Source organism: Clavelina lepadiformis, chromosome 1, assembly GCF_947623445.1.
Source record: "Clavelina lepadiformis chromosome 1, kaClaLepa1.1, whole genome shotgun sequence".
NCBI classification, from domain to species: domain Eukaryota; kingdom Metazoa; phylum Chordata; class Ascidiacea; order Aplousobranchia; family Clavelinidae; genus Clavelina; species Clavelina lepadiformis.
Window position 1 is genome coordinate 3,005,646 of NC_135240.1, and position 27,575 is coordinate 3,033,220.

At 38.3% G+C, this 27,575-nt stretch overlaps 1 protein-coding gene across 2 annotated transcripts; it reads left to right on the top strand.

Moving 5' to 3' along the window:
* Positions 1-690: 690 nt before the first annotated feature.
* LOC143444258 (baculoviral IAP repeat-containing protein 7-like) lies at positions 691-22,878 on the top strand. 2 transcript variants are annotated; one of them, XM_076943439.1, is made up of 15 exons: positions 691-843; positions 4,103-4,155; positions 4,235-4,524; positions 6,352-6,425; positions 6,551-6,691; positions 14,669-14,751; positions 16,607-16,792; positions 16,889-17,003; positions 17,179-17,432; positions 19,075-19,246; positions 20,455-20,567; positions 20,663-20,811; positions 20,872-20,937; positions 21,474-21,545; positions 21,663-22,878. In XM_076943439.1, exons 1-15 carry the CDS (start codon positions 841-843, stop codon positions 21,860-21,862), a joined length of 1,971 nt encoding a protein of 656 aa, XP_076799554.1. In that variant the 5' UTR covers positions 691-840; the 3' UTR covers positions 21,863-22,878. The 2 variants fall into 2 exon arrangements, with proteins under 2 accessions (XP_076799554.1, XP_076799555.1); XM_076943440.1 differs by lacking the exon at positions 691-843 and adding an exon at positions 3,609-3,813.
* The last annotated feature ends 4,697 nt before the right edge of the window (positions 22,879-27,575 follow it).

Here is a 27,575-nt window from a genome sequence, read left to right on the forward strand (position 1 = left end):
ACTGCTGACATCGAAATACGGTAACCAAAAATATTTACAGACGATATTAAAAAATAGACCAGGCAATAGGCATACCACATTAAAACCATTAGCCAGTTTACCATTAGGCCAAAAGTTAACATCAACCAACAACTTATAAACTACCTGTTCAACTAGTTGGGTTCCATCAACAAAACACTTACTAATAAGAGTAAACTTATTGAGCGCTGAAGAATAATTAATTAGTCTACTGTACATAGTTTATAAAAAAATTAACGGAAACTCTGCTGTGATTTTGGAACTATGATTTTGCTAGGATTCTGCCAGAATGACGGTGGTGATCTAGGGCTAGGACTATGACGTTCCTTAGACTTGGCCTGCAAGTTGCTTCTGCACTTTGAAGTGTCTTGGCCTGAGCTGGTTTTCAGCTTTAAAAGTCTTGAAAAATGTATTTTTAAAGAATGTGCACCGATGTATGCTTTTAAACTTTCACATCAGGTGCAAGGTCCGAGATATTAAGTTTTAAGAAAGTATGAGGTTATAGCCTAAGTTCCTTTTGTAGTAAGTCCTACTGCAACTCATTTCAATGAAGTGATCAATGCCTTAAATTGGTACGAAATGATAAAAAGATACCCACAATGCCATTAACTGTGCGCTATTACGTCTAACATTTTTAGCAAAACGCTAAAGACATTTTTTTCTTTAGTTCTTTCTTATTTTAGACATAATACCAGCAGGGTCTGATTTACTTGGATTGATTCCCGTGAAGTTCATCAACAATAACAATACCAATAGAATTTGAATTTGGAAGCGATCAGTTAGCAGTCGTTTTTGTCAACACCTAATTCAAGAAATTTTTTCATGGTATTAGCTGTGGTTTTTCATTTTTGTGTAACTAGCTATTTGTTATATTCTACTGAGTAAATTTGCATGAAGTCAGATTCCCGGCACTGATATTAAAATATAGCTTAAATAAACCTATATCATTACTATAGTCTATAGCTAAAGTAGAATATGGCTTTATGTTATGTTTTAGAATGGATTTGTAAACGTTTGTAGTGGCTTGGGAGCCACATCCAATACCATTATATCAATTGTGGAAACATATGCGCCATGTAAACATTGTTCATTGATAAACTTACAGCTAGCATTTAGTATTTGCAATGCAGATGCAATTCGGCTGCAGTCGTATCATTTACAAACTGCAATCATTATGCAATATTTGGAAATTTGCACTAAATAACTTTATGTGAAAGCGCCGTTTAGTGCGTTACCAGGTGATTTCATAACATCCGAGTTTTAACTGTAAATAATTCCCATTTGCCAACGCTTTGTTTTATTGTCCACACATTCTGAAATGTGCGTGTATTTTGTGTCAAGTATTTCCGTTCACAAGCGCGCTACGCTGTTATAAGCTTAAACTTCTGTGCGTGTAGGCGCCCAGTCAGGGATACCGAATCGTACGAACGTATTACGTCAGTCATGTTAAAATGTAATTTGTTAGACTTGTTTTAATTGGTGAATGCTAAGTTTGTGCTTGTGTCATAATAATCGGAACCTGTACAGTTCCTACAATAAAGGATTGTTTCTGATAAACTGTATCTATTAATTGTAATAGCTTTCGGCTAGTAACAGTAGTAACACGTTAAGGTTAGAGATTTCTAACCGCACGCAACCACGGAGTCAGATCATTAATTCGGCAGGTAAACTAAGACCTAAAGGTTAAGATAAGTAGTAACCTCCGCACGTTGAACCATTACTATCAGTAATATGATTACATAACAGAAAGTAAAACGAATGCTTTTTTAAAATACCTTGTTTATTGACAAATCGGTTCTGGTATACAAGTACACAACCACAGGATGCATTTGTATACTAGACCCCAGCTGCTCAAATTGTGATGTCACCTGGTTGTACACTTGCACTTGACCCAAAAAATTTATCACGTGTTTCAAAAGTTGAATTAAACATAAATCTAATGTCCGAATGTTAACATATAACTGTATAATCATGGCCTGTGTTCATTCTATTAGCCTTACAAATACAAGCCATTTATGACAGTTTTGACGTATTTCCCACTCAACCCATTGTACTGTACAAAGTATGTATTATTTCCTGTTTCTATCTACATCAATGCAAGCTGCTATTAGATGTTCATTTTTTAGAGTCACATTTTTGGTTGGTTGTTGGCTTTCGAGTTGTTACAGTATATAATTTTTTTTATAATCAAAGCCTATAGCTGATTTTATTTGTTAGGTTAGGATAACTGTTTGTGATTTTTATGCTGGACCAGATCTCGCATCCGTTTATAGACAAAAAAATTACCTAGAGCTTTTATTATTGGGTATCTCTAATAGTGTATAGTGTTACACAGATTTTAGTTTAATCTACCAGGTCACAGTTTTTGTTTTATTGTTTTGGTGATAAATAGCAAGGTATATCGCTTACCCAAATACTCACATATAGCTGCTTTTACACAGTAAAAGTTTATTTTCGTAAATATATATGGCATGACCATTTAACAGTGAAATATACAGAAATTTTTTTTTATAACAACATAACAGAAGGTTGCTTGTATTGCTTTTCAATGTATTTTCAGATTAGTGATTATATTTGATGACGGACATATGGCTAGTCATGCTGAGGCTTGCTTTTAGCTTGCAACTATTTTTTAACTCCATAAATATTTGAACCATTTGGTAAAAAAAGTAGATTAATTAATGACTAGGGATTAATTAGGGCAGAAGCAATCTTCTTTCTATTTTTGCTTTTAGAACTTAGTTCATCCTTGTAGTTCTAAGTGTCATGTGGAAATGAGCCATGCTGGAAAGCATGACACTTTTCGACGCCATTTTGGGGATGCAGGCAGCCCAAGAGTGCGAAATGGTGCACTAGGTTAAATGCGTTTTGTAGTTATCACTAGTCCAAACACAAAGGCTGTGGGCTCTCTTTTTTGGCGGTAAATGTACCACCTCTCTAAAAATAGAGGATTCAGTGGAGTATTCTAAGCACAGCCTTGAATAATCCCAAGGCTACAGTTACCATGCTTTTCACTATGGGGTAGATCAGCGTGGTCCAACTACAGGCCCGCGAGCACCGATTTTTTGGCCCGCGAACTGATAGTCAGCTTTGATAGTCGCTATTGTTGAGGAAGAACCTCGACCGCAGATGTCACATTGATCAGCATTTAAATTCTATCAGCTAAGTTTTGTACTATTCTAATTTCAGTTTTAATAAAAAAGAGAACTTTTTTCAGTTCTAATATCAATGTCACATTGTTCTTCAGTTCTAATTTAAAAACATTGGCCCGCAAGATAAAAAATTTTCTGATTTTGGCCCGCGATGAAAAGAAGTTGGACCACGCTGGGGTAGATAGCTCTAAACAATTTGTATTCCACCACCTGGGTGGGCCTGGGTCCTTCCATGTTCCTGACAATTTGTATTTCACCACTGGTTTGTAGGCTGATTTACAGATGGCAAACTCGAACATTTGAAAGAGATATTACATATTCTCTTGAAAGATTTGTGTTTTTTATTTGTGAAGCATTCGAATTCAGTGATGCTGATGCATGCCTCAGTGATAAGATTGCAAGAAATCATTCATTTTTTCCTCAGTCAGCAAGTGTCAGAACAATGGCGTTCTGTTGAAGAGTTGTCAGCAATATCTAAGTGATAACGTCTAGCAACAAGATCCATTGTTTCCTTTTTGTCTGAGAAATTCCAGTTTCCAACAGTTAGTCTTTGACAGATTGGTTGGGGTGTACATGTAGGGTTTCCAGGAGTACAAGTGCTTTGTGCTATGCTATTAATTGGTTCAATTCTACCACTTACCAGGTACTCAAGTTTATTTTCCTCAACAACACAGTTTGTCTATAAAGAAGGATCTTAAGATACGTTACATATAACATGCTTATGCTACAATGCAATCCTACGTAACAAAATATAATTGATATCTGAGGTACATCACAATTTGGATGCTTGGTGGTTTTAATAACAATAATTCAACTTTCATACTTAGCAAAGTGCATCTTTTTCTCATACATACCTAAATGCTTCCCTCAACTTCATTTATCACTTTTCTTGGATCAGTTCGGACTCTATCTAACATGGTTTGTTTTTGTAGGCCCAATTACAGGAAGACAGTATGATTGTGTCTGATGGACGAGTCTACGGCAGGTAATGAGAGTTTTGCTTGAAATGACACTACCTGGAAGAATTTCTTGTTTCAAATTTAAATCAATTGTTTCTGATGCAGGGTTCGTGACCCACCTGGCCAACGCAGTGTCTACATTCCACCTGGCGATCCTGTGAAAGAGTCCTACAGATTGAGCACGTTCATCAAGTTTCCTCAAGATTCTCCTGCAAATCCGAGCAACCTGTCTAAAGTTGGTTTCTATTACACTGGATACAAGGACAGAGTGAAGTGCTTCAGTTGTGGCCTGTGTGTGGAGGACTGGACGATCAGTGATGACGTCAAGTCACCAAGATGGCATTTGGATGATTGCCAACTTATGAAGGGAGAAGAGTGTGGAAATATTCCGATCGGTATATTTATTAGTTGTACCAAAATTGCAGAAGAGAAGTTATTCTTTTCATATGAAGCTATATCATTAGATTCTTGTAAATTAAACAAAGTAACGTAATATCAGTCAATGTTACTTTCAGTTGTATATTATTAGATGTAATGAAATGTTTTAGAATTTTACGAAATGGTGATGTATACAGTGGCAGTGAGATTTCACATTTCATTGATCCAAAGCGGTTGGGAGTAATGTACAAAGGAATTCTTAACTGTTTCAATTCTGTGTATCCCGCTTTGTTGTTCCAGAAACTACTTTTATCTGACTAAATGATTCGGATTAATGGCATCCAAGTGTACGTAGCTGATTGCGCAATTTTAACCAAAGTAACAGCGTGTGGTTAATTATGTCGGCGATTAAGCTGCATAGAAATACGCAAAAGTGGTTAACCCGGTTATTCCCCGCGGGTATTGCTTCGAGTACATTGTTGAGATTGTTCTGTGAAGTGGTGAGAATTATCGATAACTTTGTTGTGAGGCCACAAATATTTCCAACAACCTAAGTTAGTCGACTGAAGATTTATTTTCAAGTGGTTTGTAAAGATGAACGCGTGTTTCTTTTGTTGGCCCTATAAATTCTTTTTTGTAGTCTAGCTAGCTTGTTTTCGGTACACGTCCTATTACAAACTTTAACCCGTTTCGAAAATTATCTGATAAAACACACTGATGTTGTCAACGCAAAGCGCTTGCTAAACTCAAGCTGATTTCAAAAAGCGTCCTGTTTCACGTTTTACACTTTGAATTAAAAGCCTTCCTAACAAGCACCAAATCTTTGCTTCGTGCTACCTGTATCGCCATTTATTGTTGACTTTATGCATTTTTAAGCATTTCTTAAAAGTTGGCAAGAAATTAATTATATCAATACGTGCTTGCAGTTTAGCAGCCTATTGTTCATGACCCATTGTCATAGTTGTTCATTGTTCATGTCCCATTGTTCAAAACACATGTAGGCAAATCCTCTGCGTAAAGCGAGTGCAAGTGAACAAAAGGTTGTTGTTTTTGCTGGGAAATGTTGTATTGGTGTTGTAATATGGGAATATTCGTCCTTGATCTATTCCCCTGGGAAACCCTTGCTCGCCTTAAAACCTCGAATGACCTTTTAGTATGATCAATTGATTACGATACGCGCGCTTAAGGCTTAACCATTACCTCGTGATGATTAATAACGCAGCCGCATATCGTACTAAAATCGTTATGAGTTTGCTAACCATCCAATGTCGAAAATGTTTCGGTGCCATAGATTTTAATCTTCAGTGTTTTGAAATGTTGCCTAAAAGGCGTGCGTGCACTTTCCAAGTTGGCTCTCGCCTCAGAATATAGAACTCGACTCACATTAGCAGGACAAATCGGACAGAAGTTTACTTGCTTTCGACGACATTGTCGGTCGCATACGCAATTTCGAATTAAACTCAGATTAACTACTGTATGCCACATAAGCCTTGTGTTGTTGGGTTCTTATCCCACGGTTCCTGTAGCAGGTCGTGATGTAGCAGCAAAGCAAAAAAACCTTTATTACAATGATTGCACCAGTGCATTGCTACTTACGATGCAAACTACGAGTCATTTTGGATTAAATAGAGTCATTTAAACACACTTTTTCGTGCATGCACTTAAGGAAGTACACTACACAATAATTGACTATTCTAGAATAGTTTTTACCGGATCTAGAGTTTCGAATCCTATTCTAGAATAGCATAAGCACATGCAGTTGCTTATGGCTCTGTCACGCCATGACAGTTGACGACCCAATTTGTTGATTGTACGACCCCTTTCCCGTTTTCTTGTATTTGAAGGAGGAATATTTGCTCGATTTGTCAACCAGGGAGTTGGTCATCCAGCTGGTAACCTGACTTGTGAAAGCAGACAGGCAAGTGACAAGTTATACCTATGTTTATATTGATGCGAACCACGCATTTATTCTTGATAAGTTTGTCGTAGATTTGTCGTTATTATTAAAACCATCACATCGCTATTCGCGCATGAACCTTTCAGGCTTCTGTGCCATCTGCTAGGAACGCGTCACAACCCCGTGCTAACCTGCCTGTCAGTTCAACAGTCAAACCAGCCTGCGAAGTCCTAAGACAAACTGCTCAAAGAACACGGCCACTTCTTCCGCCACCAGCGAACAATGCGGTAAGTGTGTCAGATGCTTTCGTCACGGCCGGCAGTTTATTAACAGCAGTGGAAGGTGGTTAACTGAAACTTAAAGTAACTTACAGCCCATCATTAAGTTACAGCTGAAGTTATTGGTACTCTGATAAACTGCGTCAAAGTTTTAAGGTTGAGGTGAAAAATGCGTTCTAAATGTCAGGCTTTTGCCGTTAACGACCTGTTAACACCATTTGCGCATAATAAACTCTTACGACCTCATAATACAGCATGTGCCACCAGGACCAGTCGTTTGCAATTTTGCTCAACGTCATCAGTCATCACGTTTCGTGATTTCGTGTCAATTTTTTTTTAACTTCACTGTGACAAGTTGTCCACGCAATATCTTTTGCGGCCCGCGGTCCAAAAAGGCAGACACCGTTGGTTTAAACCGGCGTTATCGCCCCTACAGTAGAGTGCTACCAATGATGGGAAACAATTTTGCAGGATATTGATCTCTTACTGAAACCTCTTATTGTGATGTAACAAATGTAGTAATGTCGCAATAAAGGATGAAACAATGTGATTTAAAATTCAACTAAACCTTTGCTAATGCCATGCAGCAGCATTTCTGCAGTTCAGTTGAAGTGAAAGACTGCACAACTTAAAGCCAACCTACAACAGTCCCTGTAAAGTTTTTGCGGCGTTCATACTCGTCCGGACATGCATGGACATGCAATAAGTCCATTTAGTTATTAAGGGTTTGAAGTAAGGTCAAGGTTAGAATGTTGGTTTAGGTTACTACGCTATAAAATTTTAAGTTACGTTAACAAGAAACTGAAAAATAGTTTTGAACACATGATTTCTTTCGTCGGCCCTTTATTCTTTTTTACAGATTAAATACAAGAACACAAAACTGTTTCCATGCCAACTGATATTTGCGTTTTAGATTGTCCCCGAATGTTTGAACAGTGAAGCTATTTGTGCATTATTTTGGAGGAAATCGTCCCTGTCTGAATTCATGATATGCCGCGTTCATGAATAAGTGTGAATATAACATGTTTGCGAGAAAAACTTATTCACACATAGTTATTTGTAAAGGTCAGCCGTGGTAGGAAATATAGCTTGGGCGTGATAAACCTGAAACCAGTTTACAGAAGATAAACGAGAGACGGAAACGGAACTCACCCAAAGGTTAAAATGAAGAAAATTGGCCTACGGTTGGAAATCTGTCTTTTCAATTTCAACCGAAAGTGCCCGAAAGGCTTCAACCCATGTTGCTAGACATGCACAGTGCGCAATTGCGCATGCAATTAAGGCTTTTCAACTGTGATTATGCTGTTGTAAATTACGTCACAATGGGTGGACAGATTGCATCACTGCACCAGCAATTAGAGATAATTATGACAAACTGAAGTCGTTTTGTTACGGTAAGTGGTGATTTCAACAGTACCTACTCTGCTTACGACGTGGTGCTGGCGAAACTTTTTTAAGTAAAAACCTCATAGAGTTAATTGCTCATACCAGGTGGAGAAAAGCGTTTGACGTACACAGCGTCTTAAAAACCCAAGCTTGTTGCAATCGTGAATACTGGCTCCAAAAGACATGCGTGGCTTCATACGCCGCGATTAATCCTGCCATTGTAGTTGACATAGTTCACAACATTTGCGGCGGTTATTGTATCTTTCTTGGATTAAGAATAATTTGGGGATAGATACAATTTAAACGCAGGAAAAGAATGTCATTCAATCATTTTGATAAAAAAGTTTAACATTTCTCTTAAAACTGATGACACTGAACATGCTCAAGTACTTTAAATCTGCTAATAACGTTTGCCTTTTGCAGACGTCAAAGTAGTTGTTAAACCCGCGTTATCATGTGAATGATTGATTAATTGGGTAGATATCGATGGCAGCATCTGATGTCATTCGAGCTTAATTTCGGGTATTTTGTGGGGAAATTCCCTGCTTTGCTCGCCCCTTACCAAATCATCGCCTACTATTCCCCTGGCAACAACATATTTATTTAAATTTTTTTTCTTCTCTAAGCCGAGAGTGGGCAAATATAGAAATAGTATGTCTATGGATTTGTTTTACTTTGCTTTACCTTAGTAGTTTAGTTTAATTAAATCATTTTTGACTTTTAATTTAAATGAAAAATTTAAAAGCGTATTTGAACACGTGTTCAGTCTGTCATCTGTGGTGACATTCCAATGTATTAACATTCCTTTGTTTACGCCTTGCCTCACGCCTTAATTGTATACGCCTTCCCTCACGCCTTAATTGTATACGCCTTCCCTCACGCCTTAATTGCTTCGCCGCCTTAAATAGAACTGTAGAACGTCAGTTCAGTAGCAAGCGCAGTGTCGGTGGGTCGGCTGCTTAATACTATAAGTTCGCATATATAAATGTTATATAGCTGTCACGTTTCGCCTAACTGATTCTATTTGTTTTAGGTCTGTTCAATTCTGTTTTTAATAAAGCCTAAGTTGCTCGAATTTAGTGTTTGAGTTTCAAGGTTATGACAATTTATTAAAAACAGTATAAGACGAACAGGTGATGGACAAGCTCTTACTTCGACCGTAAGATCTCACGGTTAGCCCGGATACCGTCGACGCTCCTAAAGTTTTCAAGTATTGGTTACAGACGGTCGAAGACTACATTGCTACACTGGAAGAGCTACGCCCTACGCAATCGCCCGATATAAACAAAACAAGAGTTGTTCGAAGCTGTCTTTCGCCCGAAGTTTTCTGCTACGTAGAGGAAGCTGATAGCTACGAGAGTATTGTAACTCTTCTGAAAGAGTTGTACATCCGACCAAGAAATAATGTCTACGCACGACATCTACTGGTCAGTCGGCAGCAAAACCACGGGGAAAATGTCCTGGAGTACCTTCGTGCCCTTAAGATACTTGCTAAGGATTGTACTTTTGAAGCAGTCACAGCGAGTAAGTACCGCGACGAACTTATACGGGACTCTTTCATTAATGGGGTGAGTTCTTCGCTCGTACGTCAACGCCTGTTGGAGATAGATGATATCAACCTACAGCGAGCAGCCGATTTAGCCGATAACTTAGAGCGAGCTCAATTGCAATCGAGCTCAATGGGCTCTGTCAGTACCGGCCCTCGCCTGGTGGCTTCGGCCCAATCAACGTTGCCCGCTTTGTCACCGAGAGAAAGCACACTACAAACTGGAGGATCACTAGCTGTCGCTCCGAAAGTACGTGAATCGAGGACTCAAAAGACTTGCTTCTACTGTGGCGGTGCGCTACATAGTCGTAATTATTGTCCCGCCCGTGATCGAGAATGTCGCAATTGCAGAAAAAGAGGCCATTTCTCGAATGTCTGCCGCAGTAATCGCTCTTTTCTACAAACTGCTAAGCAATCCAAGGGATCAAGTGAACTATCAGAACGGTATTCTGCCATCGCCGCTAAAACATCTGGGACCTCATTTCTGGCAGGTGCTCCCGGCTGCCTCCAGCGTACAGTCGTCAACGCTGTCATTGAAGGCCGACTTGTTAAAGCCTTGTTAGCCTCCGGCGCTTCAGAAAATTTTATCGATAGCTCTTTAGCTGAAAACATCAATTTAAAACCGGAAGGAAAAGTGAGTGATATAACCTTGGCTTCCACTGAACTGCAGTTGGAAACACAAGGTCATGTTAAAACAGCCATTCAACTGCTCGGCCGGAGCTACTCTAACGTTGTGCTGGACGTAATGCATAACTCTTGTGCCGATATCATCTTGGGACAAAAGTTTCTACAAAGACATGAGGCTGTTACTTTCGAATTTGGTGGAGCTGAAAATCCTCTTGTAGTGTCCGCTGCTTCGGAAAAGGTTTTCGCGGTAGCGGCGGCCGATGTTGACCCACCCAACTTGTTCGAATTTATGCAAAAGGATTACTACTCTGTCGCTTCTCGCACTCGTTCCTACTCAAGGCAAGACTTCGCCTTCATAAAAGCCGAAATTAAAAGATTAATTTCCGAAGACATCATTGAGCCGTCGAAATCGCCTTGGAGAGCTCAATTACTAGTGGTGCGAAACCGAGAAAAATGTCGTTTGGTGGTCGACTACTCGCAAACTGTCAATCGCTTCACTTTGCTCGATGCTTATCCGCTTCCACGCATCGAGGACATTGTCAACAAGGTTGGAAAGGACAGATACTATAGCTCACTCGATCTACGGTCGGCCTACCACCAGGTACCGATTCGAGCGGAGGAACGCCCATTCACTGCGTTTGAAGCTTTGGGTCGCCTGTATCAGTACAAAAGACTTCCCTTTGGTGTTACAAACGGTGTGGCCGCCTTTCAAAGAGTGATTGACGATTTCATCCGACGTCATAAGCTAAAAAAGGTATTTGCATATTTGGACGACGTAACAGTTACTGGCGCGACGATAGAAGAACATGATCAAAATTTAGAAGCTTTACTAAATGCCGCGAAGCTTACTGGATTAACTTTCAACGAAGAGAAGTCAAAACTGCGTCAGCAAACCATAAACCTGCTTGGGTACCAGATATCCCACAATCAAGTGAAGCCGGACCCCGAAAGACTCCGCCCGCTACTTGACATGCCTCCACCGAAATCCCCCCGGGAACTTAAAAGAATTTGTGGCATGTTTGCATACTATTCCAAATGGATCGAGACTTTTTCCGGAAAAGCTGGCCCCCTTTTTAAGGCTACCGATTTCCCTTTGAACGCTAAGGCGTCAAATGCTTTTGCCGAGTTAAAAGAAGAAATTGTTAAAGCTAGTCTCAGTAGTATCTCTGAAGATATGCCGTTCGAGGTTGAGTGCGATGCATCCGACTACGCCGTTGCAGCCACTTTGTCACAAGGAGGGCGCCCGATGGCGTTTATGTCTCGGACGCTCAGTAAATGTGAACGACGTTATCCTTCTATTGAGAAAGAAGCTACTGCTATCATAGAAGCGGTCCGTAAATGGGCCCATTACCTAAAAGGGAGAACTTTTACATTGGTAACGGACCAACGATCGGTTTCCTTTATGTTCAGTAAAACCAACAAAGGAAAAATCAAAAACAACAAAATACTGATGTGGCGTCTAGAACTGAGTCCTTTTCACTATGACATTCGCCACAGGCCAGGGAAGGAAAATGTTGTCCCCGACGCCCTTTCAAGAGTTTGTGCCACGGTGGATTGCCTAAAAGACTTGTCATCGCTTCATGATTCCCTCGGACATCCAGGCTACGCTCGACTCTATCATTTCATCCGTGTTCGAAACCTTCCATACACTAGCGAGGAAGCAAGAACCGCTTGTAAGTCCTGTCGTGTTTGCGCCGAGGTTAAACCCCGCTTTTTTAAAAGACCGCCTGAGACACTCATCAAAGCTACTCACCCGTGGGAACGTTTGAGTATGGACTTCAAAGGACCTGTTAAAGGAACGAAGCCATATCTATTAGTAATTCTTGATGAATTTAGTCGTTATCCTTTTGTTTATCCTTGCAAGAATATGTCTTCAGACACAGTTATCGATTGTCTCTCCGACCTCTTCTGCTTGTTTGGTTTTCCGGCATACATACATAGTGATCGAGGATCCAGCTTCATGAGTCGGGAACTTAAAGATTTGTTAATGGCTCGAGGAATTGCGACAAGTTATTCTACTCCGTATCATCCTCAAGGGAACTCGCAATGCGAAAGAGCAAATCAAACGATTTGGAGAACTATAAAACTCCTCTTGTCCTCCTACAAAACCTCAGAAGAACATTGGGAACGTGTTCTCCCTCAAGCTCTACACGGAATTAGGTCGTTGTTGTGTACGGCCACTAATGAAACCCCACATGAAAGAATGTTTCCTTTTCCAAGACGGGCGACTCTAGGAAGCTCGATGCCTACGTGGTTGCTGAATCAAGGAACCGTGCTGCTGCGTCGATTTGTGCGAAACAAAGGCGATCCCGTCTGCGATCCTGTCGAATTAATGACGGTGAACCCCACCTTCGCACGAGTTAAATATCCAAATGGAAGGGAGAGTACGGTGTCGACTTCCGACCTTGCACCTTGCCCACAAGCAAACCCGGCTGACGATAACATTGAGGAAGCCACAGCATCGGATGTCACTCCACCGTTACGTCAACCGGAATTACGTTTGCCTACAGGCACTGGTGACGGTGTGCGGACAGAAACTGACATTCGAAACGATGGAGACCAGGAAACGTCTTCCATGGAGACTGATTCACAAACCCCGCGGCGCTCCACCAGAGAGAGAAGACCTCCACAAAGATATGGCGAATGGACTTTGTAGTTTTTTCAAACATTGTACTTACTTATCATTATTATTAATACTTAATAATTATTTAACCGGGGGTGAATGTGGTGACATTCCAATGTATTAACATTCCTTTGTTTACGCCTTGCCTCACGCCTTAATTGTATACGCCTTCCCTCACGCCTTAGTTGCTTCGCCGCCTTAAATAGAACTGTAGAACGTCAGTTCAGTAGCAAGCGCAGTGTCGGTGGGTCGGCTGCTTAATACTATAAGTTCGCATATATAAATGTTATATAGCTGTCACGTTTCGCCTAACTGATTCTATTTGTTTTAGGTCTGTTCAATTCTGTTTTTAATAAAGCCTAAGTTGCTCGAATTTAGTGTTTGAGTTTCAAGGTTATGACAAGGTTATGGTTCAAGGTTACTTTGCTTTACCTTAGTAGTTTAGTTTAATTAAATCATTTTTGACTTTTAATTTAAATGAAAAATTTAAAAGCGTATTTGAACACGTGTTCAGTCTGTCATCACGATGTTTTTGCCGCGTAATGAAAATGTGGTTGCGATAATCAACCTGAAGCGATTTAGCCAGCAATATGCTTGATATATGGTTCGTTGCAAGGAACTTAAACCGCGATGTTATTTTTACATATCTACACATTAAAAATTCTTCGAGTTTACTCTTGGATTCTTTAATTGCATCGCTATTTTATAAGCTATTGTCGATAATGTGGTATATCTTATAGATATATATTTTTTCCCCGTATATATTGTTGTCCTACAACGCCATTCAACATAACTGAAACAATTTAGTCGATGTTGGCGACGAAATCCCATACACTGAATTTTAGCCTATTTTAAAAATTTTCACATGAAACCAGTTTTAGTTTATTGCTTCCATCGGCTGCACTGCTGCTGCGTAGCATCAAGAAAATAACTTGAAAAAGAGAATCCAGCTCATAACCTGAGAAATGCGTCATTGTTTCTGCGCCTCATTAATCTGACTGAATTATCGCCCGTCCATCACCACACCGCTATTGTTAAGTTGTGAGATTCGCTTCCCTTGTGGTCGACATTTTATATAATTGTGGCAACTTAACCCATCTGAGCACATTTTAAAGATGGTGACTGTTTCACCAAAAGAAGAATGTCACGCAGCCGGTTGTTAAAAGTTGGCAAGTAGATTAGGAGAATCGGTATACTAAAAGTTCAAGTTTTAATTACATTAGAAAATAGGTTCGGTTAGGTTCAAGTTATGAAAAATAAGTAATTCTTATCCTGGGAGTTCTTCGAACGTTTCCAAATGGCAGTCCCTGCTTTATGCTGATCGGTAGCAACTTCAAGCGAACACGGCAAATGCGGTTGATGATTATGGCCGCAAAGTAACTCCCCCATGAGGTTTATAATAATTGAAGTGGCCCTGCTCCTATTATTCGGTTTTTCTCTGTAGCAGCGCAATGAAAGATCGTCAGTTCACAAAACAAAAATATACGCAAATGTCTTGATGGCAGTGGTTATTTCAAGCAAAATCACGAACGTTATATTGATAAAAATATAACAATTTTTGATTGCTGCATCATGAGCTTATGTGTCGTAAATATGAAGTTTGGTCGTCATAAGCTAAACTACTGTAAATGTATTAATCATAAAATTACAGACGTAGTTTAAATGGAGCAATAGATATTTACTGTAGCTAATCAATTAACTGAAAACCAAAGCTTGCTATAAAATGTTATGTAGACCGAATTTATATCACTTCATAACAATTCACTGTTTTTCATTTTAATGTATATCCTGTTGTTAATTTCAGGGATTCGAGTTGGCAACAATCACATCTAACCATCACGAACAACTGATAAGAACCTTGAATATACGAAGGGAGGCGGACAGAATGTAAGTGAAAAACAGACTTAAGTTCATTTTTGCATCTTAAATGCATTTCTATGGCTGCGTATGTATCAAGTCAAGTTAGAAAATTACCTGGTTGGTTGAAGAATTGATTGGTTTTACGTTCAAGCAATTTTTGTTTTTGTCAACCAGAGAGTGCAGCTACGTGTTATAGCGCGTACAATAAATACTCGATGTCATATCGAGATGTTATTATTAGCTGTCGGTTTTGGAACGAGTCGACGGCCTGTGAAATTGTCCCAACATATTACACATTGTCACTACATTTGCTCGCCGAGTATCGAGAGTTACGGCAAACGTTACCATGACAACGTAATATGCATCGCTTGCGGCCGCTGTTACAAATACACGACATTTTCTGTCGCTGAACCGACAGTATTATAAATAATTACTGTCGCCAGTGGGATTAATTTCTGTTCCCACATGGTTATCTATCAGTGCCATTGTTTAAAAACTTATTCGCGGATATTGAGAATTTTTTTAAGTACCGTATTATAAGCTTCACAAAAAAGAAAAATTAAATTTACGTCGCCCTTGAATATAAGCAGCAGCGAACAATCATCGAATAGCAGGAAGCGTTTATACATTCATATTTCACCAAAAGTAGGTCACCCAAATCGCTGTCGAACGATGATTAAGAGCGCAAGTTAAGATTAACTTTGTATACGACACGACACGACAATGTTGGGTAGTTAGAAAATGACAGAAATAGATATATTTATTTATAAACGAAATAACTGAAGCACAGTCCGAAACATGTCAAGTATTTCATTTAATAGCTAAATATGTCTATTTCTGCACTCTTTCTGATTACGACTTTTGGTATCAATTGCGAAACAAATGCAGCAGATATTTTACGAGCAGGTGAAGCTTTGGCTTAAAGTCGTCATACGGGCTGACAAACCGTTTTGTGCGGGAAATTATGTAACGCTTTCCCGCAGAGACGTTACGATTATAAAATATCGTGGCTTTTGCCATTTTCAAGCGCTCAATTCTCGGCGTTAATGCTTAATGTTTATGTTGTTGTAAGTGACGTCACAATGGGTGGACAGATTGCATCACTGCACCAGCAATTAGAGATAATTATGACAAAGTGAGGTCATTTTGTTATGGTAAGTGGTGATATCAACAATACCGTGGCTTTTGCCATTTTCACGCGCTCAACTCTTAGCGTTAAAGCTACGAACTTGTTCAGTAAATAGTTTTTGTCAGCTATGTCAGCGTGTGAATCAATACTTAAGTAGAAGTTGCGGGGGCAATATGTTAATACGATTATCGATTTTACCAACAAAGAAGAAGTCCTTTCTACACTTTAAATCTTTTTCGTGTCACAAAAGGTTCGTCGCGAAAGTTGAATAAAGGTTACTTAGGCTTATATGGCAGACATGCTTCAAAAGGTTGGTTTGGTTGGTTGGTTAATGAACGAATCGTTCCAAGTAATCGAAAACATGCCTTGACAGTTTGAGAAACTCCCTTTGACCACGAGAACAAGCTCGTTGACATCAGACTTGACCGCGAAAATGACTAAATAGCAGCTCAGATGCCAAAAGTAATCTTTAAACTGTGGGTAATGTCGTGGTCATTAGTGATAAACAACATTAACATTTGCACTGTTGCCTGCTGTACTTGAGTCATAGTTTCATAAATGCTAGCCATTGACTTTTGTAAACTTTGTTGCACTAAACCTGGAATTGAGTTTATTAAGAACAAGTGGTTCAAGTCATGTTGACTATTTTTAAAATTAGTTATATACCTTACTGTACTTTTAACCTTAGTTTAATGCTATTTTTTTGATTTACTACTTTATTGAATTGGACTGTGATCACCTGTGCAACTGTAGGTTGTCATTCTCGAATTGGGCATTGGCGACAAGAACAGTCTATCCAAGTGATTTAGCCCGGTCTGGTTTTTTCTATCTTGGAAATTTAGACAGAGTTCAATGCTTTTCATGTGGAGGTGTTCTGAGAAATTGGAATTATGGAGACAATGTCCAGGCTGAACATAGAAGACATTTTCCAAACTGCAGGTTGACAATCAAAATCTATCTATATATCTTAATACATTTATGAATACTCCGATAGTAATACAAAATTCCGCTCCCAATATTGCATCTTTCCATTAGAATGGTTGAAGGACGAGAAAGCAGGAACATTCCAGTTCCTCCAGGTGATCGTTTGGTGCCTCCTCGTCGACCAGAAATTCTTCCTGATCCTCCCGACCCTTCTGAATCCGAGCAGGTCTGTTGTGCCTTCATCTATTTTTAACTTGTGATGAGTGTTTTTAATTTGTCTGGTCAAATATTTCTAAACTTTTTAATTATGCTTTATGCAAGTTGAATTTTTGCGTGAATAGTTTTGGAAATGCCAATTAATTCAAACCTAAATGTTTTGTTGGCTTTAAACGCACCAACAGAGACAATTGCTGATCAACTTTCCATGCGCCAACCCTGTCAGCCCACATATGAGGAACGAGGATTCCAGATTTGAAACATTCGATCATCGATGGCCACAACACCAAGTAAGAGCGACTCCAAGACAAATTGCTCGGGCTGGTTTTTTCTTCCTCGGAGAAAGAGACAGGGTTAAATGCTGGTACTGCAATGGTGGACTCCAGAACTGGGATAGAGATGACAATGTCTGGTGTGAGCATGCCAAGTGGTTTCCCACGTAAGACCTTTGTACTAAATTCATTGTACGGTATTTGATTATTTTTCAACAATTTTTGTTTGCTTGTGATAACGTTATACTCATTTTATTCTATAAGCAACATTTGCTAAGATCTGTCTTTTTTACTGGTGTGCTATAATTAAGCTACACCACAATTATGCAATTTCAGCCTGCATCACTAAATATTTTTGTAATGACCCATTGTGGTCATTATATGTTGGATTATGATTTCTCCGGGTAGTTTGTTGTTTTTTATCATTTCTGCCATGATGTTAATCTAATTGTGTGCTAAATTTGTGGTTGCTAATTTTCTGCCCTCTTTGAGATTTTAGTGGTTATGATCAAGGAGCAAGGTGACTTCTAGATTTTCTGGAGACTTAATTGAATAATTTCGTTAATTGCTTAGGTCTGACGCAAGAACAGATCCTTGGCTTGAGCATGACCGCTATGACAACTTTGTTTGCATCATAGTATTTTAAGTTAGTTATATCAGCTATAACTATGATAAAAGACAAAATAGATTTCTTTCAACTGGTCTATGTACCAGCATCTCTCAGACCAAATGTTAGTCTCCATGATTGCGCTGATGAGTTGCAAGTTTGTTTTCGCTCATCAATATTCACACCTATTACTGTGGTTAAAGACTGACTTTGGTATTCTTTGGACCATCTGATTGTGCACCTGCGAAGTTTGTGAAACGTAGGCCAGTTTTCATTTTTGTTTAATATCGTGATTTGATAAAAGTATGTGTTAATATTTCTTTGGCAGACCCCATGATGTAACATAAGTTAGTTTTATCACAATGCATTTTAAAAGCTTTGGACATACAGCTAAGTGGCGTAGAGATTTGGGTGGATATGGTTGTCAACTGGCTCTCACTCTTCCAGGTTCAATGTTGTTGGTGGATGATATCTTATAGGGCTAGAGCAAGTCTTCTGAGTGCTTAGGGTCTCATTATTTCAAAACAGTCCTATTTTTACTTAACAAAATTTTATGACTTTATTTGGCTGCTTACTGTTGCTGTGGAGAGACTGAACGGTTCTACTTTCTTGTTGTTGTCATACAATTGCTGACTTTTTTACTGTACAGTACTTTTGAACTTACAATCTGATAATTGGATACTGCTTTGTTGTATAACTTTCATTCTAATTGCTGTTTGAATTTTTTTTCTGTTAACTGAGTTTTTGAGTTGCCTCTTGATGTGGCATCAAGAGGACTTCACATTTCACTGACGAAGATTCTAGTGGTAGTTAGTGGAAAAAGGTTAAAAACTTCCCCAATGCTTTGAAACTTATATGATGCGTACACCAATGTCAGCATATCTATTAGCTGAGGTTCTCCACACGCTTACTGTTGTTAAGAGATTGCTGATGTTAAGTTTGACGAAATAACTTTTAAAACAGAACTAAAAGTTTTTACAAAAATGAATAGAATACTGTTGAATGTCAGAATCAAGGCGTAAGATATATTCCAGAAATATCAGTAGACATCATAAATATTACTGCATTTGTGTAATGACACAATTTTGCTAAACACCAGCTGTATTCCTGGTGAATGTGTTGTAATTATTGTTATTACCAACATGTACAGGCTAAATAAACAAAAAAAATGTTTAGTAAGTCGCGCTGTATTTTATTTGTAGTTGTGTATTCTTGCTTCAAAGAAAGGGTCCAGACTTTGTGCATCGAATCGTTTCCATGTTCCCAAACTTGCGACGACCAGTCTTGCGAGGACCACTTGATGTTACACCCTTTGGCGATAGAGGCCGTGGCTACCGACAGCTTTCACCACCACCGCCAATTATTGATCCACAGGTAAATAAAAGCAATTTTTGAATGATTTGTTTTTTTAGAATATTTTTGAATGAATTTTTGATTTTCAAAAGTTTGTTTGAATTTATTGCACTAACCAGATTAAATGCATTGATGTATGATACCGGTTGTGTGTTGTTGTCATCAAACAAAATTACATCCGGTATCTGATGTCTTATACATATAATTTTTACAGTGTAAGAGAATTCAATTCCATGTAAGAGAATGCAATTGTAGGTTATTTCATGCATTTCAAAGGAGCTCTTATGTAGGTAAAATATGATGTAGACAGGCATTTATTGTACTGCGCTTGTGAATATGTCCAGGCACTATTTTATCCCTTGTAATGCAATTTATAGCTTACTTTTGGAAGAAGGTCTAGGTTGAAGTTTCTTGTAACTTACTCAGTTGGTATTTGGATATATTACGATGATGGTTTTTTCTCTTATCAGAGATGTGTTGGCCTAAAGTTTCCTGAGAAAAGGCTGAATTTTGCCATTTCCGAGTTTGAGCTGTAAGCGTTTGAAGCCGAACTTATATTTTTATGATTTTTGTTTTTAAAAAACAACTTGCTGCGTAACAAATCAGAAAAGCTTCTTTATTGTTTCTCGGGTAAATACCTTTTACTTCAGTGGCTCTTAAGTTTTCAGGAAGAAAACTCTACAGTCGACATTGTTACAGATTCTTATCAAAGATTTCTTGTAAAAATGTATTTTTTTCACAAATTAATTTGCCTTGAAGGTTGATGTCAATTATGAAATATTGAGGTATTTTTAGTTCGTATTAATTACTTCACTCTTCAGATGCCCTTGTGGTAAGATGTTGCCATCTAAAATTAATTGTTATTCTGTAAACAATTTGTGCATGATTTGCATTTGTAAAAACATGCCTTCAAAGAGTAAGTGGAACATTTACGAATATGAAGCCTAATGTCTAATGTCTAACTTATCTTTTCAACAGTCATAAATTATTAGACTTCATTAGCATTTACTTGCAATGTCCACACCACTAACATTTATGGAGGTTTATTAAATTATTATCAATGTGCTTTATGCAGTCACTACACTGCTGGAATGTAATCCACTTGTCCAAGGCTTATCCTCACTGGACATTCCCTTTCTCCTGGTTTTGTGCCGGTGCTAACAATTACTTCATAGAAATAGCTGAAATATTTCGTCGGTGCAGTGTTGTCTTTATTTCTTAAACTCCAGGCGGAAATGCAACGCGTACAAGGTCAGCTTAATGAAGCAATGAGATCCGGCGTTGTTAAAACTGCTGTGGAAATGGGATTTGAACGCAGAGTGATTCGCCGTCTTATAAAAAGGTGCACAATATTGTGTACGACCTGACCAGCAGAACTGTATAAGAATTTGCAATTCATGTATTGTTTTATTTTACGTTTTACCCACATTTTTCCAGACGACTTCAAAGTGGAAACGAGATGTATGGTTCAGTTGAAAACTTAATCGAAGATCTCACACGATCTCCACCATCTGATAGTGATAGCGATGAAAATAGCGGCACAACTATGGCAATATCTTGTGTGCCAACTAACGTCAAGAGACCAGGTAACTTCAACAAAAACCCATCATACTTAAAAACTTCATTAAACACGTGATATGCATCAGCTGAAGCACAATCGAACCAGCAGAGTAACGAATCGGCCGGAGAGAATGTGCCAGCCGTTAGCACAGGTAAGATATTTTAATATCAATTTTGTGAGAGTTTTTTTTTAATCTTTACCAATGCATTTATTAGCTCAGAAAACTGTGCATTATTGAGCTGACTTTGCGGGCTGCTAGAAATCGATTGATTAATTTTCTGATTCCATTGCGTCTTTGCCATCGTCTGTTTACAAATCAAGCTTAGTTGGCATATGTCATACAGCTCTGGTATCTAATTGTAGATGTAATTGTAGTCTAATTGATTCAAGTCAAACGATGCTCAGTGTTCAGGGTTCATAGTTGACCTGCCGTCGAAAGATGAGAATAACTGAATTACTTTGTTTTGCAATAATCGCCAAACACCACTGGAAACAATTCATTCACACAACAGAACTCAGCCATAACTAGGTCAAAGAACTGGGCAACGTTTAAAAATCAAACACAACTTCTTAATATTGCTCTGATATCTACTCAAAAATCCATTTAGTAATTATTGTTGATTAGACGCAGCAAATTCATTCCATCGTCTTCGTTCACATCTATCTCATGACTTAATACAATTTTAGGTAACGAGGGTCAGCAAGATACTGCTCTGGCAAACGAACAGCCAATGGACGCGGAGATGTCAATGCCAGAAGGTGATTGATGTGTGTTAAGTTAAAGTTGACATGATAAGGCTTTAGAATTTAGATAGTAGTCGAATAGTTCGTAGATTAAATAAATCTTTCACAGAGCTTTTAAATTCTTGTTCGTAGACGTAACCCCATCAATGGAAGCACGTATTCGCGAATTGCAGGAAGAGAGAAAATGCAAGATTTGCCTCGATCAACCAGCTGATGTTGTGTTTGTGCCGTGCGGGCACCTCTGTAGCTGCACCGGGTGCGCACAAGCTCTCAGAAAGTGTCCGATATGCAGAGTTAAAATTGAAAAATCTATCTGTACTTACATGTCGTAAGATGTCTATTGTCCATGCTTGCCTGAAGTGACATATATCCACCTCCCAATTAGTTTGTTTGTTTCTTTTCGTTGTAATCGTTTCGAGCGATGATTTCTAGAGCTTAAGATGACACATAGCAATGGGAAGAGAATGACTTGAAGAGTTGGAAACTGGAATCTGAATTTGAACTTGGAAATCGGAAACTGTTGTATTGTCCGAAATTCAGTTACATTGCGTGATAAATTCTTACAGACGGAAAATTATATTTCGTCACCAACCATGTTCCTCGTGAACTTCGTTTATCTGATTCTAAACACTGCATTATGCTTCACTTCACGTTCGACCTACTCTACCTACAGATCATACGTCACTTTGTGACGTCACAGAATCGTCTGATTATTTCGTGAATCATTAGATTAATGTCTTGTTGATATACTTCAGTTTAATAGGAATGGTTCACGGCTTAAAATATTACGTTTATAGTTATTATCGAATTAGTTTGAAAATATCTTACGTCTTGTGTTTGTGGCAAGACTGGTTTAGATATCGCCGCGCTGTGCAAGTTGTTCAATGAGCGGTTTTGGTGTTTGGGAAAAGAATTTACCAATGTGTAGTTCACTTAGATGAGATTGAGATGTTGATGGTATGTGTGAGGTATTACAACCCAAATTACTGTGGTAGCCTCAGTATGTATATTGTATGCCGTGTGTGTATATGTACCTATATACAGTACTGTATATGTATGTGAGTATGTACAAATGTATATTATTCAAACCGCTTTGTGTTAAACTGATCTTTCGTTTTGCATTTTCACAGTTGATTTGCTGCAGCTTCGTTCTTTAGTCTTCATTTTCGATTGACCTGTTTGCCAGCTTTCAAAAAAATGATGTGTTTTTGCATTCCCGCGTACTACATGTTTCTGTGTCGTCACAAACTTTTTGCTAGAATAGAAAAGTAATCACCTCTGGTAAATGCGCATAACCATAACCATAATTATCACTGGTGGTGTTTATTTTCACAGCACTGAAATAAAAGTGAACACCCCCACATGTGTGGGGTAAAGTGTACCACCGTAAATTTTGAGTAAACAAGGCGATTTGTTCCACATCACAATTAATTTATTTACAAATTGTCATCATAAGCGAAGTAGTTATGAAAGTAATCGCAGTTCACCATCAATTTTTAAAAACATAATTCACAAATAAAGTTGTCATCCTCTTCATTACACCCAGAGCAGGCTTCATGCGCCCATCGCATGCATTTGGAGCACTGGATCCACCCATCATTCTCGGATGATTTGGAATACATTTCGTTGCAGTAAAAGCATTCTGCATCTAGGTTACGTTGTTATCACTTTCATCGACTGTGTCCTTCTGCTGCATTGATAACCTGGAAACCTTAGCTTTCTTCATAGAACGCTTTTTCGATGAACTTGCTTTACTGCTGTTGCCAGATACCGCGAATTGGCTACGATTCGTTGCAGCCAACTGCTTCTTGTATGGTGAACTGGTTAAAATAGCAGTTGCACCTCTCTTAGACTTCCTCTTTTGGCGAGTGTGAGCTGCTTTCGGCATAGGAAGCACTTCAACAGGACTTATGTGAAACTGGAATTTGCATCTTCAGGAGAGGACGGTTGGGCTACCTCTATTGGCTGTGCAGGTAACGATTCAGGCATCTTGGGAAGACCAGCCGCATCTAAGCCAATATTTCTGCCATCACACAAGTCAATGCAAGTTGAACTAACATTAACGGAGTAAGATTCGGTGTTGGTTGGAACAGGGTCAATAGGAATATCAGTAACATCCGATGGAGCAACCACTGGTCCACTTTACTCCCACCCCTTGGTTACTATTATTTTGACTGTTGGCTAAATTTTGGTTAGTCAGTAAGCGGAATGAACCTATGTAATGCGTACGTGATACAGTAAAACTCCTTTCTACCATTCAACCAAACTTCTACCTTATGCATGTAAAATAAAATCTAAGTTACAAGACATACATTTCAATAGATCAGTGAGTACAAAAAACGAATTCCGTGCCTTTTCTTGCCTTTTTTTCCACGTAACCTCGAATAATGGCGTCTGCAACCACGTTATGTCATGCTTCACTGAACTTAGTGGTATCCGCGCGGTTAAAAAACTTTATTAAGAAAATAAGAGGGGTGTGCCACTTTACCCCGTTGGTCCGCTTTGCACCACTTTCCCCTACAGTAGGAAAATGTGACCTTCGGTACCAGATCTATAATATAACAAAATAAAAAAATCACAACTTAATTCAGTAAAGGATCAACCGAGGTTCGAACATCGGTGTTTGGTTAACAGAGAGTATAAAACTCTACAAACAAGTGTTAGAAATTATTATGATTAAACATTATAATTAATTATAATTATAATAATTAATTAATATAAGGTACCTGTACCGAAGAAGGCCCACCTAACACTTTTTTGAAAATAACTCAAGAACCATAAATGAGAATAGACTGAAAATTCGTATTCTATTAGTGAGGGTATATGACTACAACATATTAAAACCACAATACCTGAAAACTCCCCAAAAAAATTTTATAAAGAAATTAAAAATTCCAAAAAATGGGCCTTATTAGGAGCATAGGCTCCTAATAAGGCCCACCAATTTTGTGAGTATTTTGATTCAAAACATAGTAATAGACAACATATAACATTATTAGAAATTTCACATTTTAAGTTGTACAAACATTTAAAAAGATTCCACTAGGTGCATCAAAGTAACTGCAACAATTTGCCAACTGATGACTGGAACCACTCTTGAAGTCTGAACATCAATTAGCCAAGCATCTTGTAAGGGCCTTATTAGGTGCATGTGGCATCCACGAAAAAAATGCCACATTTTTATCATCAGAAAAATTTGAGCAAAAAAAAGTGCATTATCTTTTTCAATACTAAGTTGGTTGTTACATGAAAACTTCAGCCGGCTGACAACAGTTCATTTACCCGGCCAAATTCTTAGTTACTTTTTTTCTAAATTAACAAAACCACCTTAACTGCAAATATCAAATTATTGTTGTGCTCTAGCGAATCGGTTGATCACGTGACAAGGATGAAATTTGGTAAACCATCATGAATTTATATTAGTTTTTATGTAGGGACAAAATCTTTCATTTATTTGCACGGGTTTGCGAAATATGAGCAATGGGCCTTATTAGGGACCGGGCCTTATTCGGTACAGGTACCTTAATCTAAAATGTTTATCGATTTGATAAAACAGGCTATTAGTATGGTGATAATAGCTTAATTTTGCATATTTTTCTACATAAACGTTAACTAAATAAAAGCTGTTAAAAATGCGCGATAAACTGTATGTAAACCTGACAGTAAATGTCCCCTCGCAACCTTCACCCGGTTTTAATTGTTTGTAAGAATCTATGACGTCATCACGAAATTCCCTGGTGAAATGTGGATCGTTAAAGCTGCTTGGATGGCGATAGCACAAAAATGTCATCTGCTTTTCATACGAGCCAAAAAGGTTTTGTTCTGTATTCACCACTCTTTGCCTATAACACAAGTATACAAAGAAGAAAACAATCGGTATGGTGCGAGATTTATCATGAAAACTAAAAACCCAAGTTTGATTGGAAACTTAAAATTATTAAAGAAAATTTACCAAGCAAAGAATTTGATTTGATAAGTTTTAATTAGAAAACGTTCATCTTCGTGTTCTACTTCTCTCAAATTCATCCAGGTTCCACCATCTTCACTTCGCTGAGGCTGAATATCAAATATAGTTATTTTTACAACGTTAATTTTTAAAAGTTAGAAAGTCTTTCGAATTGTTACAAAACTATAGGTAAGCTACTTAATCTACCGTTGATACGTTGTCGTCGTCGTCGTCGTCGTCGTCGTCGTCGTCGTCGTCGTCTGAGATCAATAAATTACTAGTTTGAATTCAATCAGTTAAAACTGTAAGTTAACTCAGAAACGTTAATTCCAACTTTGCCGGAAATGGTCATCTTTTCCAGACCGGTTTTGTTCCTTTGTCAACTATTTTTTCCGCAATACGCGATGCTTCTTGAGATTGCCTTGGTCCATATAAATGAGTTTTTTCTTTACTTAACATTTCAACAACTATACAAGAAATGGATCAGTTAAGAACAAACTGCTTGTTTCCGAAGCAAGATTCTCATCTGATTTAACACAACTTCTCTCAACACAGAAAAGAACCCAACAACCGAGTATCAGAGCACAACCACATAGTAATTAATAAACAAACTAAGAAAGTCGTTTGCAACTGTGAGTTACAATTATAAGTAGTAAATCATTCCAATTGGTGTAATGCATCAAGTTTGGTAGGCCTACCACGTTTAGTTTAGGCAAGTGTAAGTGTCACTTTATTCCTTCCATGTATTAGATTAGAGCAGGAAACATTTTGTCACCATGTTACATGAATACAAATACACAAACCTCAACTCCACAACAGTCGTAATCATTAGTTTCAGGTGAGTATAGAAAGAAAGAGCGGAAAACGCAAATTCATCGCTTAATGACGTTCCTAGCAGTGACTATTACGTCCCAGTACAAAAAACTGGCATGACTCCTGTAGGATCAAGTATGAATGTAATGCTTCGTGAAACCAATTACGTACTGTGTATATATATATATATATAATTATATATATATGTCATTGGTGTGACCGACAAGTAATAGATAATAAGCTATAATTCTGGCTTAAGCCTACTAAAGTGTATAACAGGGATATCCTGCGTTAATTAAGCTAGCTTTCCGATAGTGTTCTGCAATTGCACTGGTGATGCATTATGTAGATGTTAAGCTGCGGTACCGGTGTAGTGCCCAAACGTGTCTTCCCATTGTGACGTTATAAATTTCATTTTGATAGTGGTTTTAAATCAGCACAAAACAAGTGCTAGCGCAGCTATAATATTGAATATAAAACAGTGGCATATCAAGCATTGAGCTAAATTGAGAATAAAAATTGAAAGTCCATAAAAAATTAGATAACGTCTTCATAATAGTTGGGTAAGCGGTCAAGTTTACAGCCTGCAGTCAAACAAATAGGCTTAGCTATAAAAAAAAAACAACTATATTTCACTCAGCAGTCAACCGTATTTATAACCATTACAACTCTTGTCTTGTTAGAAAAAAAACTGTTGTGAACTCGTCTTCAGAAGAAATGAAACAAAACCTTCGTTATCGCAAGTTTGCAACTGCTCTAGAAGACCTAGTCAGATTACTGCTCCTTTTCTGTTGCGTCAAAACAATACTGGGATTTAAATTTATGACATCACACTAGGCACAGGTTTTGCCACTACTCCGGTAACTGCCATAAAAACAAGATTGCTTTACCAATTCATGGATTGTCATCTTTAACATTCCAATGCTGGAAATAAACTTTAGCTGTAACTAATCATCTACTTATGGAGATGTATTCCATTCAAAACACGTTAGCTAGCCTACCACCATGCCTACTGTAACCCGAACCCCAGTCATGAACGTCATTGTTTCTTTATATTGTGGCGTCATTATGGCCTCCAAATTCGTCATCATGGGAGGTCAAATTTTTGACCGAATTTTGAGAATGACTGCTTAACCACTATGTTTTAGTAAAAATCCTTTCTCCGGAATATTTACTGGCAACTCTTGTTTTCTGATTTGCTTCTCACTTTAAATTTAAAGATTTATTAAGCGTTCGATGAATTCCTTTGGGTACCACACGCTCCCATATGACGCCGCAATTGTGGC

Coding starts and splice junctions, on each gene's coding strand:
- LOC143444258 (XM_076943439.1), top strand. Junction 4,525..6,351: donor GTGTGGAAATATTCCGATCG/GTATATTTATTA, acceptor TTGTATTTGAAG/GAGGAATATTTGCTCGATTT. Junction 17,433..19,074: donor CATGCCAAGTGGTTTCCCAC/GTAAGACCTTTG, acceptor TTTTATTTGTAG/TTGTGTATTCTTGCTTCAAA.